Raw genomic sequence first — 17,819 nt, 5'->3', positions numbered from 1 at the left:
AATACAGAAAACAAAGCAATCTCAAAATCAAATCAAACCAGAAAGTGGGTGCCGGCTTGGCGCAGAGTGAATGGTGCTGCTACAGACACACAAGTTCAGTTCCAGGCGGCGGTGCTGCTGGTTTGGCCCGCCGCCCCATTGGACACTGTTGCCAGTATTTGTGGGTGGGAAGCCAGTGTCCTTGTCGCTGCACTAGCAACTTCTACTAGATGGCCGGCCTGTCTGGATTGAGGGGGCTGATATCTCAAAGTAAGCCTAAGTGTCAATAAATCAGCTCTAGTTCTTGTACCTGTTCAAGATTATTTGAACCTAGGTGCTATTTAGTAAAACCAGCCTACACGTTTCCGCATGTTTGAGCTTTTAATCAAGGCTACGTCATTGCACAGTGCACAAAGACCTGTAAATTATGACATGCTTTCTCTGCAAGGCACTTCAGGTCAAGCTATTTTTCGGTTCCAGTTGGAAACCAACTTTTCAGGTTCTGAATTGGTTTAATTTTGGTCGAAATGCTCTGAACACTTAAAATGTAGGTGTGCGAACCGGAATGCAGCCAGTTCCATGTAGGTGGAAAGGGGATATCAGTGAATCTCTTCGCTGTTGGGTGAAAAACAAAGGGCTTGTGTAACTTTTTGCATATTTGAATCAATATTTAACTGTCTAAACCCTCCCGAGGCTGATAGTGGGCGTCAGGAGTCGCAGAATTTGCTGTGGAGTCGGACATTTAAATTGGGAGGAAAGTGCACACTTGAAGCTGTGAGACGTGATTGTGCTTGTTTTGTAATTTACTGTTGCTGTTACAGTCCAGAAGAGCTGAGAAAATTGCCAGAATTTGAATCCCCTCAGTAAAATTACATTCAACTGGCATCACTATTCTGTTGCTTGCTCTCTTTCTCTATTAAATTGCCATCAGTGAGATTGTTGACCATCAAATGCGGTAAAACTCATTCAGTGAAGGAGGGTGTGTCTAGTCATCAGAAACCACCACTTACTGTGATGCCAGTGCAAGGGTGTTGTTTTTCCTTGTCTTAAACTGATATTGTCCTGTTTTATTTACATGTTTTGGAAAGGGAGACTGTGGCATCTTTTCCTCAGAACAATGAACAAAATACATTGCATGAAAACATTGGAATCTACTAGATATTATAATGCATTAAAGCGATCAATTTTACTGTAGACTGTTGTGGAAGCAGTTTATGCATCAGCAGTAGATCAAATCATTCCTGGCTGTGGAAGATGACTTAATCCTGGACCTATATCCACTGAAGATGTTAAGCTCACTGTGGGGTGACAGTCTTGCCGATGAACCTTGATACATGGAGAATGGAATAACACTTAATGGCAGAGCTCTCTCCACTTGTGCTTTCAAAGATGGGGTTCAGGAGCCAGCTAAAGCTGTTTCGTTACACAACAGTACGCAAGAAAAGCCTATGTCAATTGCAGCACCGGTAGTAGTATTGATATTGATGCTAATGCACGCTACTGTACCTTGTCTTGTAGTATTTCATACCTAAGCTCAAGTCCTTGACAGAGAGTTTCATGAAACACGCTTACAGTGCAGATCACAGTGTGTTTTGCGATATTGTGAATGAGTGAATGTGTTTTTGCATTTATAGATGTATGGACACGTGTTCTGCACAGATGGCACAAGGCACTTCTGGCTCAAATGGTGCCCCTGGAAAACAAAAAACAAAAAAAAACCTCAGACACACGCACATTTTCATGCTCTTTTGGAAGCCATATTACGAGAACAACAATTTCATGCAGCTGTCGATACCATAAGAATAATGAAATGGTTGCCCTTGGACACTATAATATGGCAGTTTGCTTGAGTTTTATGGGCCAGCTGAGGTCATGAAACTGTATAGGTTACACTCTCAGAAGAGAGCCAACAAGTTCCCAGACATCTCACACATTTCTGGCAGAGTGTGTGGAAAGTCGGGGCTGGGCAGCTTGAGAAGAATCGGTGATCAGGAAGATATTTGTGGAAATAAGCCTCTAACAGCTTATTCCCTGACAACATATAATCTTACGCATGCTATAGACTTTTTCTGAAGCTCAAACGATGCAGTGAGCTCACTAAGCTAACAATATTGCTGGGAATTTGGTATCTGGTTCCCAAGTGTGTTTTTGTGTTGGTGTCACTCGGGTGCAAGTGCGTGGTTCCTCGCTAAGCTCAATTGGGAGGAGTTGTGAGAAAGTTTTAGAGTTTGGGATTTAACTTTATGGCACCATTGAGCACAGGACATAAAAATCTAGATACTCTCACCTCCTTTAGCACTGTTTTGTTTACATAGAGAATTGTACAGTATTTAGAGAGGATTTCTTTTTTATGTCCTGCCACTGTGGCACATGGTAGTGCATGTGCGACACAATGAGGCATCTGTGCATTTGTCTGAGTGTAGATCAAGGCTGCCCAAAGCGGGGCCTGTGGGCTTAAGTGGGCCGGCCATAAGGTTCAATTTGGCCCGACAGATGTTTGTCAAGGGAAAAACAAAGTTGTGTTCATGCTGTTTAATTTTTTTGTGAGGTAAAAATGCTTTTTAAATATGGCACTTTGGCATGAAGTCAGTCAATAAAGGGAATTTGGGATCTGAGTACCATTTTGCAATTTAACAATGCAATACAATAGGTGTTTGCCTTTGGCCTGTGGCCCACCATTAAAGACAATTAAAAAAAAGCAAGCTAGGGTCACATGCCAACCATAACTGTCAGTATTTGATGAGCTGTGGATGAGACTCAATAATTAACCATCCTTCTCCAGGAAGTTACATTTTGTTGCTTTGAAGCCCTTTTTGCCCCCTAGGAGAACAAGTTTTGGCTTCCCTGGTGTGAACACATTCCTCTGAACACAATATCTTAAGAAATGATATGCCATGATAGCGTGATGATGATAGAAATATCACACCAACTTCACACAATACATCTGTACAGTGGTGTGATTTGATTGTGTCCCTTGGTGCTTGAATTTGCATGTTGATGAGGATGAAAATGGTTTTCTTGACACCACTTAAACTCTTTTCTGTTTTGTCATCCTGATTGTCTACACTGTACAGTAATTTTAGTATGCTGGTCTGTTTTGTACACACAGCTATTGCATGTCTGTCTGTCCTGAAATAGGGACCCTACCTCTATTGCTCTTCCTGAGGTTTTTCCATTTATTCCCTGATAAAGCTTTTTTTAGGGGGTTGGGAGGGGGGTCCTAATCTGTGTCATATGCTGGCCAGGTCAGCCTTTGATGCAAAGTTGTGATATTTTGCTAAATGAACAACATTAATCTGACTTGACTTCAATGAGAAGAGCTATGTGCACATTTAGTCGATGTACTAGTGGATGAATGTCTTCTTTAGCTTCTGTAATTAATATTTCATCATTGGATGAGCACTGAAACCTTCATTTTGGAGAGACCATGTTCCTCCTTAATTCAGTGAGCGGTCGGTTCCCATAATGCTGACAGGAACGTGACATCAAGGAATTGTGCTAAATTGTTCAGACCTACTGGGTGTAAAAGAAAAAAAAAAAAAGATTAAAGTATGAACTTTTCAGGGGTCCTTTCTTTGCCTTTTAACTTTCAATCTTGTGATTGCAGGGGGAACTTGGATCAGAAGGGCAAAAAGGAATCGATGGGGAGAAGGTAAGTACCACTATCTCCAGCCGACATATATTCCATACATAGCACATCAGCCAGATCTAGTTTCGTCAGGGAATCAATTCTTATAGGCTTTTCATTTTCTGTGTGATGCCCTGGGGGTAGGAGCGAAGCACAGTTTCTGTGTGGCTGTTTTCAGGTGCCTGTCATATCTGAAGTAGATCTTAGTGTGTTCTAGCCCTCAGTGTCCTTCTGCAGTGAAATTAATTGATATGTATGCTTGGCATACTAATGGACTAAACTAATTTTTCAAATTACTCGAAGCCCCTTCTATGCCATTTCAGGTCAAACTTTATTGCATGCTTTTAAATCTGGCTGCAGTGATGAAACTAATGTCTTAATGTAAACCACAACAAGAACTACAAGTAAATTATGATTTTCTTTTTTTTTCATTAACAAAATCCAATTGCATTAGGAATATTTACTGTAGTTTTCGGAGCAAATTAAGTGCACATTCCTCAATTCAAAGGCTTTTTTTTTTTTAATTTTGTACAGCATTTGTTTGCCCACAATGGCACAATCTCAAGAGATGGTAGCTGTGCAGATGGTCAGTTTAAAGTGGCTTAATAAAGAGAGTTCTTTTCATCACCATCACCCCCTTGAGTAGAAAAACAGCTGCCACAGAAATCAGCCTCCCTGCTGGACCTGCACTCTGCCCTAACAGTCACTAGGAGAGAAATCGGAAACGAAAAGCAGGGATAAACAAGTATGTGAAGCTGAGAGAGTATTGAGCTCCAGTACAACAAAAGTGCCTGGTATTAAAAAAACAATTTAGCACGAGTGGGAAGGTAGTTCATTAGAAATGCACTGAAAGTACGGTTACAAGAGTGTGTAGAGTTAACAGAAAAATGTGTTTTTAAAAACTCTAAACTAAAAAAAGTTTTCAGAATAAAGTAAGATAAATTACTAAATAGTGATGTCCTTGGTTCGGCATTGTCTCATTGATAAGACACAGTAGAGAGTAGGTAACCTTTAAATAATAAAGTTTAAAACCTTAAATAATTTACTGGATTCCTTCAAACGGCTTTGATTACATTCTTTTTTCATAAAACGTATACGAAGCTATACAGCGACATACAAAAAGTCGTTCTTTTGTTTAGGAAACACATACTCTGGCTAAATTTAAAAAAACATGTTATCACAATTTCTATCTTGGTTTATATTTTGCAACGAAATAATCCTTATTTTATATGAATGGTGCAGCTGCTGGTGATAACTAGGAAAGGTAGGTAGCTCACTGTGACTGTACTCTTCATTAAAGAGAATAAGGAAGGATCAGTTCAGACACAATATATTCTGCTGCCTTGCCTCTGCCATGATACCCAATTAGAATTTCCCTGAATTACTCTGAGACGGTTACCATGGATAAATGTTATTGTGCTGTTTAAATCCAATCATACAAAAGTCAAATTTAGGCTGAAGGAAAATAAAGAAAGATTAAGAAACAGCATTGGCAGGTTATATGCAAACTAAAGAATTAGTTTGTCTTCCCACAACCAGCGTGGCTCGCTTTGTTCTGAGGTAAGTAGCTACTGGCAGCTTGAAAAGCCAGTTGACGTCATGTGGATATTTGCATATGAATGACACGATCAAGTTTATTTACATAGCAATTTGGAGAGAGAGCGAGACCACCTAACTGGAAATTAACTCCATCCACATCACTGAGTTGTAGTCATAATATTTTCCAAGCTATAATGGAAGTGTACATGATTCTAGGATCAGGCTTTGTACGTTTTTGTCATTGATTGCTAGCGGTGCTACAGCAATCAAGAGGAAAGATTGACAGAGCTTCTGAGCAGCCCTTCTTTCTTCGCTCACTGGTTCACCCTGGGCTTCAGTTGAATGGACATCAGTGGTACATAAACTGCAAACAGCTGGAAGCTTGTTCACTATGTAGAGAATGAGACTGTGTTGATAACCCTTTTCCAAGAAAAGCAGCTGCTTAAAACTTTTCTGGGCGTCACCAGTTGATGTCATTTGCATATCAGTACACTGAGTCCGGCTCTGTGTGGAAAGGGAGGGATTCTCCACCATGTGATTGACAGTTATGTTCATCAGGCTGCAGCACAAGTCAAAAGTAGCCACGAGTTTCCAGATTTGTTGCTTCTGTGACAGAACGTCCCCAGGTTGTGTCTCTAAATTGGCAGCATTGGACCACGACCCATGGTCAAGAGGCCGTCCTGCTCTCTGTGTGTCATTGTTAGTGCTGCTTAGTTAGAAACTTTGTCAGCAAAAATGAGATTCTCATTCTTATGTCCATATTAGGTAGTGATTGGAAATAGAGAAACTTGCTATTCCATTTTTCACCAATATCCTGTCATCAATCAAAGTTATTCATTCATCCATGTGCAGTTAAAGGAACCATCCAATATTTTGAGAAGCACACTTTGATCCCATTAAGCCCACAGTCAGATAGCAAGATCAATATCAATTTCACCTCTATGTGTCCAGTACAAGGATAGGTCTTGCACACAAATCTCTTTGCCTAGCAGGGTAGCAGGAGACCTGACTTGTTTTTGATCTTTGTGCACCACAAATGGGCAGTTGGGCATCCTTCGGTCATGCTCAGCATGCGTTACGATCCAGGGATTTATTATACTGTGCCCCACTTCCTTGAGCGATTTGAAACAAAGAAATGTTGAGAAATTGGGACTGAATTTATGAGGCTTTGCTTCTAGCAGGCTTGTTTGTCCAGCCTTGTGAACAACCATTGTGGATATTAAAGCATGGCTCTGGCACAGGTATAGCCTAGGTTAACACAAAAACATGTGGCCTAGTTACATCAGAATCACCTAGTGTATCTAGAATCACCTGTGCTTTGCCATAGAGCTAGGTTATGAATATTATGGACCTGTCTTTGTACTGGAAGCACAGAATATGAAATAAACAACTCTGGTGCGTGGAGGGATCAAAACCAACATGCACGGAACGACATCACAATAACCAGGCACCACTAGTTTCCTACTAGTCAGTCGATCATGAATGGCGTCGTTCTCTTGGACAGATTTAGGCGGCTGTTAATATTCCTGGGCAGCCCACCCAAGTAAAGCCTAAGTGTGGGAAACACTGATTCTATTCTCAACATTTCACTACATTTTTGAAGTTTTATCCGTTGTTATTATAAAATTATTGATTGTAGCTGCGTTCAAGTTAAGAGATTAAACAGAATTTGCCAATTCTACGCTGTTTTTTTTTTTTTTTTAACAAATAATTAATAATAATAAGGTTTTAGCCATTAATCACAATTTGTACAATTCATTATAGTTTCCTTCTATGCAACCAAGGCAAGATGTTACACACTCTAGTCTACTTACATGTGACATTACAGCATAAATCAAGCAGTGATGGGATGTTCATAATGAGTCTTTTTCCCGCAGTTGTGCTGTTTTCTGTGATTTATTTGATTTCTTGACCTAACCCTTGTATTTGATTTAGATTAATATGGAGGCAGCACATGGGATAAAAGATAGGAGGTCATTTAGCCCCATGTCTCATCTGTGAGCATCAAGCAGTACAGGATTAATGGGTTAAAACCAGTCTCCCCAGTGCCTCTGTTAGTGAGTGGAGGAAGTTGAGCCTCATCAGCTAAATAAGACTGCCCGTTCTTAACCAGTTAATCACACTAGACTGCAGATGATCCATTAGAACTGTAATGAGGATATCGCACAGACCTTTCGGCTATTGGATGGTTTGCGCTATTGACTAATTACACGGCTCCATTAAGAGGTCTTAATCGACACAGTGTCTCCTTCACAAGAACAAAACACAGCATTTAAGTATAGATTTGGCCGTCAATACACCATGTAGAAGCTTCTATGCTTGAAATATTTAAGTCAGCCCTAAATATATACTACAATGATACTGCTAGACACTTTTATAGTATATAGTTTGAAGATAGTAAAAACAGCTGAAAAGATGCAGGTATCTTTCTTTGATTGTAAACAAATTATAAACAACTACGTTGTGCAAATAAATTGGCTCGATGATTGTAGTTAACCTATTTACTGTGACTACCAGACTCTATTACCCAATCTGTCCCTTTACTGCAATTAGCTCATATTCCATTTTTAAAGCCAGTGTGTTATTTAAGGCTCGAGTAGACACCGGAGAAGACAGAATTCTGCGTATGAGCATGTGATCTAGTATCGTTTTACAGATACACGTCCTATGGGACAGGAGGAGTGCACAACGTGTTATCGTGTGGGTAATCCAAGTTACATTTGTGGATACATGATGTTCACTTGAAGAGTGAAGTGTCATAGGAAAAGGAGTCAAGCACCACTGATAGAACATGATATCCTGTGCACTAGAGGATCTTTGACAGCGTACTGTACTCTGATACCCTCAGACAACGGCCCCTTTGTTTAGGTTGCCTTAGTAATTTGTATTAATTCATAAAGTGTAGTCGGCGTGCAAATAAGATATTTTTTCCAGCACTCAATGTCAGTGTGATTAGTGGTATACCACACTGTATGTGGCGGTGTATTGCTGAGCAAATGGAAAGTCACAAAAGGCATTTCCTGCTGTAACCTCCCTGGCATTTGTAGGCCGGCACTCAAGATATCTATGTTACTTAGAGATCCTGTTCCACGTAGCTCTAAAGGCCTGTCATTCAGTATTACAACATTTCCCCACTGGAATAACTTAATACCACACCTGATTACCTAATACATCTACAATTTTAATTTAGCCTCTCCCCAATAGGCCAAACCCAGTTTGCAATGATTAAATTGTGCTCGGTAACTAAAACTTGCAATTATTCTACCTCTTGTCAGACAAGGGCAGTGACCTGCAGCTGCTACGGTTAGTGAAAGGTATAAGTAAACGTAATTAGGCAGCATTTGTACATCCCCGCTTCTCTGGCTCTGTTTATTTTGCTCGCTATAGTGGTCTTGTGCTGGGGAGTTGCCAGATTGTCTTGTGGCCCCACCGCTACAGGAGTGACGGGACACAGTGGTGTGTGTAATTAGCAGGCAAGTGTACACAGCACCCCACAGTGTTCTGACCTCGTGCTGCAGGAACGACAGCCACACAGCCGGCACCAGCCTATTCCCTGCCCCGTCTCCCTCCTTTGTCCTTCCCCTGTAAATGCAACAAAGCCCACGGCTTGCAACAAAAGCTGACAATATATCCTGCATGATCTCCTTCCACGTCACTGTGCACCTGAATTGGGCCTGGGGGCTCATGGCTGAGTCCGTGAGACTGAAGGGCAGCATCTTAACTAGGCTGTGGTGTGGTAGGCAAGATAATAAAACAAAGAAAAAGAAGAAAAAGGGGTCCCTTAAGGGGTCATTAGATGTTTCCTACATTAGAGATAGGACCCCCTTGACAATCATCAGCATACATCATAATTGATTAATTTAGTGTTGGACAGTTGAATCTATTTAAAGCAGCATCGTTTCGAGATAATGCTTTAAGATTGTCTTCTTCCTTGGTATACATTACAAAGACATTACATTGCCTAGATTTTGATAATTAAATCATCATTTTACAAAATGTAAATGGGTTCTCAGATATTCCTTGTCACTATCACATGCGTGGATACATGATGCTGGCTTTAAAACAGCTATTTGACATAACTCAAATATAATTACTGTATATCTGTTCCCTTTCTACTCCAACTAATGTAGACATTTAGTTTAGCTATTTAACTGATAACATGCTCTTTCCAACAATTTATTTTACTTGAACAGGTCCATTAGAAAGACTTTTAAAAGCCCCCATAGCTGGAGGTTTTGGAGAATAGAGAGAAGCAGTATTAGATAGAGTTCTGGAACAATTTCCAGCAGTGACAGTAAAAAAAAAACTAAAAAAAACCCTGGCAGTTTACACCTGGCTGCAGCAATGACAACCAATGAGTTTTAGCAAAAAAAAAAATTTAATAAATAGTTTTGTTCAGTGCTTTGGGACTAAACTTGTCATGTGTTCATTTTTATTAGATAGTTATTTTTTTTATTGTCTTCAACTTCTGTTCCACCAGAGGGGGTCACTTATTAAATTGAAACCTTTTTCTGTAATGAGAACAAAATAATTGCAAGTTAATTGTTACTGTATATGGTTGATGAAGGTTCTCAGTCATCCGGGTCATGGTAATTATAAGTACTGTATCATAGGCAACTGGTTGTGTTTCAGTTTCTTGAAGACGTTTTACCTCTCGTCCAAGAAGCTTCTTCAGTTCTAACTCACTGGAGTCGCAGGCTTTTAAACTCTGTGTGTTGGAGTGTCCCTACAGAGTCATTAAGGACACCTGTGAGCTCGGAGTTTCAGAGTCGTTCGGGCCACTTGTGGTCTGTTGACCAACCAGCCTTCACGTAGGTTGCTAGGGCTAGGTGAGCCTACAGTAGGTGTGAATGGTTGTTAAGCTGTCTGGGGAGGGAACTCATTACTGCATTGTAGGTGGGTGATAGGTAGTTTCGTTGGCCACCTCCTCTGTTCAAAGACGGTCGTTCCAGTTTGACATAGATGGATTATTTTACTCCTCTTTCAAATCATCTGTCTTCTCTGGCCAAGATAATTACACTGTTGTCCTCAAAGGAATGATTTTTCTCCTTCAGATGTAAGTGTACAGCAGAGTCTTGACCTGAGGAGAATAACCTGTATATTATTGAAACAGCTTTCTTTCTTTCTTTCTTTCTCAAAAATGATTTAAAAACTAAAAGATATAAGCTTTATTTTTAACAAAATAAGTCTATAATATGTAGTCTTTATTATAACAAGAAATTGTTTATGCCTTAAAACTGAATTCCAAAAACTGTAGTGCAACTCTGAAACGACTTTGGGCAAATTAGACAATTAGAGAAAAACTGGTTAATTGTGTTCATTTTGTGTGTGCCGGAGGAAGATTTAGTGCAAAGTTTGCAAGAATGCCAAAAGCCTCCGCCAAAAAAAGTTAGAGCTCAGTTTAATTGCCCTTTTTGCTGTTATGTACATCGCTCCAGACAAGTCCAGATGTTGTGCAGCTCCACAGGTCCTGTAACTGACAACACTTGCAGTCTGGGAACCATCTGAATAATCCCACAATGAAGTTTATATCAAAAGTCCTTTTTCTGCCAAAGTACCTTATGTCATACTAAATTAACAACTACAAAGACTCATGGGAAAGTGAGCATCGCTGAGCAGGAACTGAGAGAGTGCACAGTTAGCATTCTGGCAAACTTGATAAATTCTGAATCTTTTATGGAAAACTTGCTTTGTTGACTGTAATTAAAATATTTACCAGCTGGAAACATTTCTCGCAGCACACAGATGATCTGCAAAGCTCGCTGTAAAACAGGGTGTGCAATTCAATATGTGGTGAGAGAGTGACTTTTTGATTGGCCAAGCTTCTGACTGACCTGAATTTGGTTTCTGATAAGGACATGTGCCACGGGAAAAAAAATAACTCACCACCTTGCACAGTTCCAGTTGCATTATTCAGTTTGAATTATGGCAGCTCCCTGTCAACTCTTCTGTAAACATATTGTCTTGTGTGTCTGCAGCCTGCAGTAGAGTAAGCTGGGGAGGGGAATTTTGCAACAGTGATATAAAACATTACCTTAGATATTGATGATTCGTAGCAAAATCCTACATAGTAACACTATTATTTAGTCATTGTAATTTATATATGAGAGACCTAGGCAGAACATGTTGTTTAGGATGTACAAACCATATAGTCCAGTGTGATAAAGAACCTCATTTTCTTTTTATTTTGTGTGTTTTTCGAGGTCCATTTCAGGTAAATTAATGGCATTTGAAATCAAACAACACTAAAAAGAGATACGAGACTTGAAACATGCCAATATACAACATATATTGAGTTTAGATATACTATAAGATAGATGCTCACTTATGGTCTAGAATTTCGTATGACTTTGTGCTGGAGGGCTGCAACGTGAATAATCAGGCATCAGGAGTGAACAGAACAGGAAGGGATAAAGAGTTTCATGACATTTTACAGGAGTGCATGTTGATAGTTGGAAATCTTGCGGGACTGTCTTAGTGTTGGATTGACAAAACAGTCCTGCTCAGCCCTGAACTTTAGGTCAATGACACAATAATTGATCCATAAATCCAATTACTTGTGCTCTTGGTTACAGGTTTGTATCATTGCACCAATATGACCTGTCTTTAGTTTTGAATAAGATACTATATCAGATATTACTGTTTCTTTGAAAAGTATAGACTAGAATAATTTAGATTTCATGCTGTGCTAGACAACCTCATTTCTAATTCTCACATTTCCCGCTGTAAAAATCATGACTTCTTTTCATACTCTAGGTTGAAAGTATGGGAGGAATCTCAGGCCCTCTCCAAAAGTACATGATGTTTCTCAAATTAAAGTTTTTTTTATGCGTTTTGGCCTCGTACACATGTACACGCTGTTTCAGGTCACTGAAAATTGACATTTTTTTGAAAACTTCTTCCAAGGGGTAGATATTCAGAAACTCTGTTGTTAGTGGCCACATTTGGATGGGCAGAAACTGAGATTTTTAGAAAAATGTTCTCAGACACAAACCGTGTATCTGGCATCACTGCCTAATGTGAACTTGGAGTATGTCTTATGATACTTGGGTATTTGAGTTTGTACACTAACAGAATGGATGTTATATTGTTTATATTTAGAAAGACACAAGCCCACGTTGATAGTTGTCGATAGATAGTTTATAGATCATAGTATCTATAAAACAGATTTGAATGTGTGACTGTAGCACAAAAGTCTCATAACTATTTTTTTTTTTGTTTAACCCTTGCGTTTTAAAAAATGATAATAAATTATCCTAGTAAACTTATAACCTTATATTTTCTGTAACTACAAGCGACAAGAGTATACGATCTGCTTCCTGTTTACAACAGTATGCGCAGCGTCTCGTGAGTTCATATATGATTCCTAGCTCTATTCTATATGGCTGAAGCGAACAATGCGTAGTAGTGTGGTTTAAAAAACAAATTGCTTATATTTGCTCCTAAATCATGACCACAAAGCTGTGAATGGAGGCAGACATGAGCCTTGAGTTCTGAAAAAGCACATAATGACTGCGAAGGATCACAGTAAGAAAACATGTTTATACTATGGGCCCCTTCTCACCATAACAACGAGACAAAATGTCCTCATTAAAAAAAAAAAAACGGTGGATAAAACCTCACAAGATTAATCAAATACTCTTCCGCAATCGACAGAAGCTGAAGTTGTTTACGTCCTTGTTATCACATGAGCCTTGCACTCTGGTGCTACTTCATTTCTGCCGCAGCTCTGGTAATAACTGCTTCTGGATCCCCTTGTGTCAGATTGCCCCAGTAAAGTGGTTAGGCTGTCGATTTAAATAAAGAATTGGGCTCTCGTGTTCAGATATGAGACAGCTGCCCTATTATTGACGGTGTGCGTGGGCTGAGGGCCCACATAAAGTGAAACAATCTCATAAAATCATGTCACAATCATGTCACTCTGAGTGCAACTTATAGGCGAGCTGTATTATCCGGCGTCACCATAGGGGCAATTATTTTACACCAGTATTAGCGTGGCTTCTGTTTTCTGAATGGTGGTGTTTAACACGAGGCTTGCAGGGAATAGGCGATGAATTAGTCACGTCTCTGGTGGAGCCAGACTTAATGTGATAAAGGTAGGTAATCATCTTCTGCAGATATATAATTCACTATTAATAGCCTTTCTAACTCTAAATTTAACCATGACAAATTATTGTGTTTCTGAGTCATTTTACAGACCGCTCACGCTACCCATCTTTCCTGTTCCCCCCTCTAACCTATTTCAAAGAGATGCTGCTACTGGCCCAAATGTGTCACACCTAACAAGGCTTGCTGCAAATTTAGCCTGTCAATATGTGTCAAGCCTCATTCATCAGCTATCACTCCTCATCTCAGCTGTCCTTCTTCTTTCACCGCCGAGAGGCTTGACTTTGCCCCGAGCTCGAGTAGTTCAATTCCATCCCCAGGTCATTTGCTTCAAGGTGTTAAAGCAATGACAATCACAGTCCTTGCTGAGACACAAGTGCAGCGAGGGAAAACAGAGGAGAAGCTGGGGGTAGAGACTGCGCAACCAGCTGATTGTTAATCTCTCAGCACTGCGGCGCATGCAGTGTCTAATGATTGACATTATCTGCTCCTTTCTCATCGACTGGTTGTGACAGGCATGAGAATCTCACACCTGCATGAGATACTTGTCTACTGAGTGTCAACACACTGACATACAGTAACACATGCTGGCTTATTCCTTTAACATTTTTATCCGTCATTCCTCAATTAAAAGAAATATACTCAAATGTGTTGTATATTTTTGTTCCCAGGGTCTGAAAGGTGACCAAGGGCCACTTGGTCCAGTTGGTCCTAAAGGAAACAAAGTGAGTGAGTCTGCCATTCATGCTGGCCTGGACAAACTGACATTGTAATTGTTTTGGTTTCTTCTGTTTTTTTTAATGAGAATAGATACTTCTATCTCTGCTTGACCCTCATGAGCTGTAATCCCAGTCTCAATAACGGGTTTGCTCATCTGTTTGAAGTGCTGCTATGATTGCTGCTCCAAACATGGCCAGCCAAAGAATGCTGTTATTGCCGTAATAACTTAGCAAGACCGTACTGATGGTCATATAGAGTAGTTTTTATCCCGGCTTAGAGAAAATGTCCCTCTCACTGTATTTGCTGAGTATTTGTATATTCATAGGGAGAGCTGTTTGTAATAGACATACCCGACAAAATCCCTTTATCTTGCCCTCTCTAAACAGTTTTTTTTTATGGGACTAAAGCCTGCAGCAAAAAAAGTGGATTGCATTCTGTTGCCATCTTGTTTGGGGACTCTGCAGGGACTCTTGCTTTAGAATGTATTTGACTTTTGGTCTTAACTATAACAAACAAAACAGTTATGTGTCCTATACAGCAAGATGACTGGTTTCATAAGCTCGGGATTTAAGACAAGATCGAAGTGCTGCAGAGGAGCTTGATGCAAAACCTTGTTCTTATCTGCAGCCCCTTTAAAGTCTATTCACTGACATCACTGACATGAATTAGATTAACTCTTGTTGCAATGCAGAAAATATTGGTCTTTTTAAAGTTTTTCTCTCCTATTCATCCCACAGTGGGATTATTTTTCCATGTATGAGATGAAATGTCTTTCCCCCTGTAATTAGTTGCCATATCTCCCCCTCTTTTTTATTTTTCCTCCCGTACTGGGGCCTTCTTCGTTGTTGTTGTTGTTGTCTTTTGGAAGAACTCACCACATAATTGTAGGTGCAACGCTCTGTCTGCCAGCCTTGAAGTTATAATGAGGTCTGTGTGTTTCTGTGAAGACAACAGAGAATCACAGGGTATTTTATCCTATTTTCCGGATGGGAGGGTGGGGGTGGGGGTGGAGAGAAGGTTTGTTTGTATTGAAACTGACAGAGGGAGGGAGATTTGGAAGCATAAAGTAATGAGTCCCCTGAATATCCCATAGCAGGCATATTTTAGCTGTGACATTCATTTAGACAACAAAATGGATATGAACTACACATATCCCCCACCCCCTTCCTCTCTTTTTTTCTCCTTTCATCCTCATCTGATAAAAAGGGCATTGCCGACTGTAAAGCCCACTGATTCTCAACTCAGTGCTTTATGAATTACCGTTGGGTTTGTGGGTGAAAACTGCAAAAATATTGGACATTGATGCATGAGTTTTATCTGAAAAGACCAAAAACAAGAGCGGCAGTAAAAAAGCGTGTGAGATCATTGCTTACACTGGGTTAAGCTGGCGTCAAAAGACATCAACTTCTTCCCTTATATGACTTTTCCCGGCTGCCTGTATGTCACAGTCACCAAACAATGTTATCATACCTGTCCATTGTTAATACTGCAGAGCTTTTACATGATATAGTACGGCTGTGTTTATTTTAAGGCCTGTCACATTTAATAGCAGCAGCCCACCTGCCAGTTGTCGGACAGCGTTAAAGTCATCAGTCAGGCTTCATTTCAAGACATATTGTAAATACCAGTTAATGGCCTTCCACAGCGCACAGTGCATATGTCGGAATATTGCTGCTATGCATGGTAAATCTTGTATTACCTGACCTTCATTTTTTATCTCAAACACAATGGCTGGCCTTTAGGGATAGATGTTTGAAAGTCAAGAATATATTGTATTGATTTAGCCTTAGCCAAGATGTTATCGACTGAAGTTTTAGGAGCTTTCACTAATTATTATCTTCTTTCACAGGGGGATGCGGGTGTGCCTGGAGCTCCGGGGCAGCCTGTAAGTTCACACTATTTGATTTACATCTCATTATGCTACTTGTATATGTGAGGACATTCAGAAGCGCTAGAAGTGTTGAAATGTACCCACACAGGTGTGACCTGAAATGGCTGGACTGGGCTTTTGTAAATATCACAGCCTTTTTGGCCCACCAGGCGCTGCGCACACACAGTGTTAAAACGTGGCCCGCAGAGATGGAGAGTGAGGCACTCAGGTGAGCAGCCTCTGTGTCACATTACCATCGCCTGGGAATGGGTCAAACAAGGAGCAGATAGACAGGGCTCAGTGGGTATCCTCACTCTGCCCAGAAAGGATAGGGATGGGCAGCCAGGCAGAGAAGAATGGGGCTCAGAGCCTCGCGGTGGGGGTGGAGGTTGACAAGTAGTCGCTGACTGTATCCTACATGGGCGAACATGCACTTATTGGGTTGGTGGATGTCCCTGCAGACATCCTTGCATTTACACCCAGGAAGAGCTACACCATGCTTTAGGTTTTTCGATCGTATAATTGGACTGGCTGTGCTGGTGTTTCCTGTAAAATGCAGAGGACAGAGAACATAACCCACAATTGTTCCAGTGCACACACAATGTGAAGGTACTTATGTCCGCAGACAGTAGATACATGTACTTGCAGATGCTTGCATATCAACACATTCAGTTTTTAGATGCAAACACACATACTCTCAATGCATTGTAGGCCAGGAGTCGACGGCTACTGGAGATTAAAGGTATACTGGCTAATTATGTACACATCATGAGGGTATCAGCCTGCCAGATTTAATCAGCACTGGAATGACACAAAAAATGTGCCCCCGCTGCTTGTGGCTCGCCCCTTTTATGTCACCAAAGTGCCCATGATACCCACACAACATGTGGCCATCCATTTACTATTCTGCAATGCTAATGTTACATTTGTAAGGAGCAAGTGAAATAACAATCTCTCCCTGACCAGCGAACAACAGTTTGAGCAAACTTTCTCGCAACATGCCAGTAAATTGGTCGGTGCGTGTGAGCGGAAAATGTTGGGAGGAAGCTATTAAAGTAGTGTGGACCCGCTGCTCGTGGATTTGCATTGTATTGCTCGTTACTCAAGGTCAAAACTCTGTGCTCACAAGCTGACAAAAGACATACGGTTGTACATGAATAATTGATTTATTAGCAGGGACACTAAGGCATGTTTTATTTAGGGTGTCACAGGTCAGAGCTGTCATTCTTTTATAGATACAGCTGTAAATATCTGAGGGTTGTCAGCCTCCTTGTTAAATTGGTTTTGTGTTGTTTGTTCTGACGGATGTGGAAGACATTTGCTGTGAATGTCCATCTCTGCAGCTGTTTCCAAGAAAAGTCTACAGCGTTTGACTTTCAGATGCCAATTGTAATGGGACACCAATTATTCTGCTCTTATTTGAAAGCCGAGATGTTTCATGTGGCCTTGTGTCCGTTCTGTTGGCCTGGTGGACAGACGACTCTGTCTGCCCTTTCCTGAGAGTGACCAGCAGGGTGTCTGGGGAGTTGTAATAGCAATGCCCTAACTTCTCTCCATGTCATGGCTGCCAAGGATAATTACCTCATGACCAATTGTGTTGCTTGCCTATAACTGGCATTGTATTGTATTGTACTGGCAACTGTATTGTTGTACCATATATGATTCATAGGAGTAATGTTCTCATACTGACTGACATGTCTTGTTTCTTTGTTTGTTTCCTAGGCTGACAAGGACTGTCTCAAAGGGGATCAGGTACTTTGATTGATGTTGTATTCACTAAAAATATTAAACAATGTGTATTCTTGAGGGTGTTTTTTTGTAAACATTAATCTTTCTTCGTCACATACAGGGCCCTCGAGGTGACAAAGGAGAGAAGGTAACAAATTAATCCCCACATCTTAGTAAAGTATCTAATATTTTCATCTGTTTTCTTGTCGGACAAAGTGCATGTGATGTGTTTGCAGGCAATCAGGGACA

General features: G+C 40.5%; 1 protein-coding gene across 4 annotated transcripts in view; it reads left to right on the top strand.

Moving 5' to 3' along the window:
* Positions 1-17,819, top strand: part of LOC311270834 (uncharacterized protein) — a 115,615-nt gene that overhangs the window by 28,951 nt on the left and 68,845 nt on the right. For 3 of the 4 annotated variants that reach the window (XM_084376025.1, XM_084376027.1, XM_084376028.1), the window contains 5 exons: positions 3,587-3,631; positions 13,924-13,977; positions 15,822-15,857; positions 17,565-17,594; positions 17,692-17,718. In XM_084376025.1, coding sequence (XP_084232151.1) covers positions 3,587-3,631; positions 13,924-13,977; positions 15,822-15,857; positions 17,565-17,594; positions 17,692-17,718 — 192 coding nt within the window. The remainder of the gene's footprint in view (positions 1-3,586; positions 3,632-13,923; positions 13,978-15,821; positions 15,858-17,564; positions 17,595-17,691; positions 17,719-17,819) is intronic. The other variant, XM_084376026.1, reaches the window with a different exon arrangement.

Source organism: Pagrus pagrus, assembly GCF_965226575.1.
Source record: "Pagrus pagrus genome assembly, chromosome: 15".
Lineage (NCBI taxonomy): Eukaryota > Metazoa > Chordata > Actinopteri > Spariformes > Sparidae > Pagrus > Pagrus pagrus.
The sequence above is the reverse complement of the archived record's forward strand: the minus strand, read 5'-3'. Positions and strand labels throughout refer to the sequence as shown.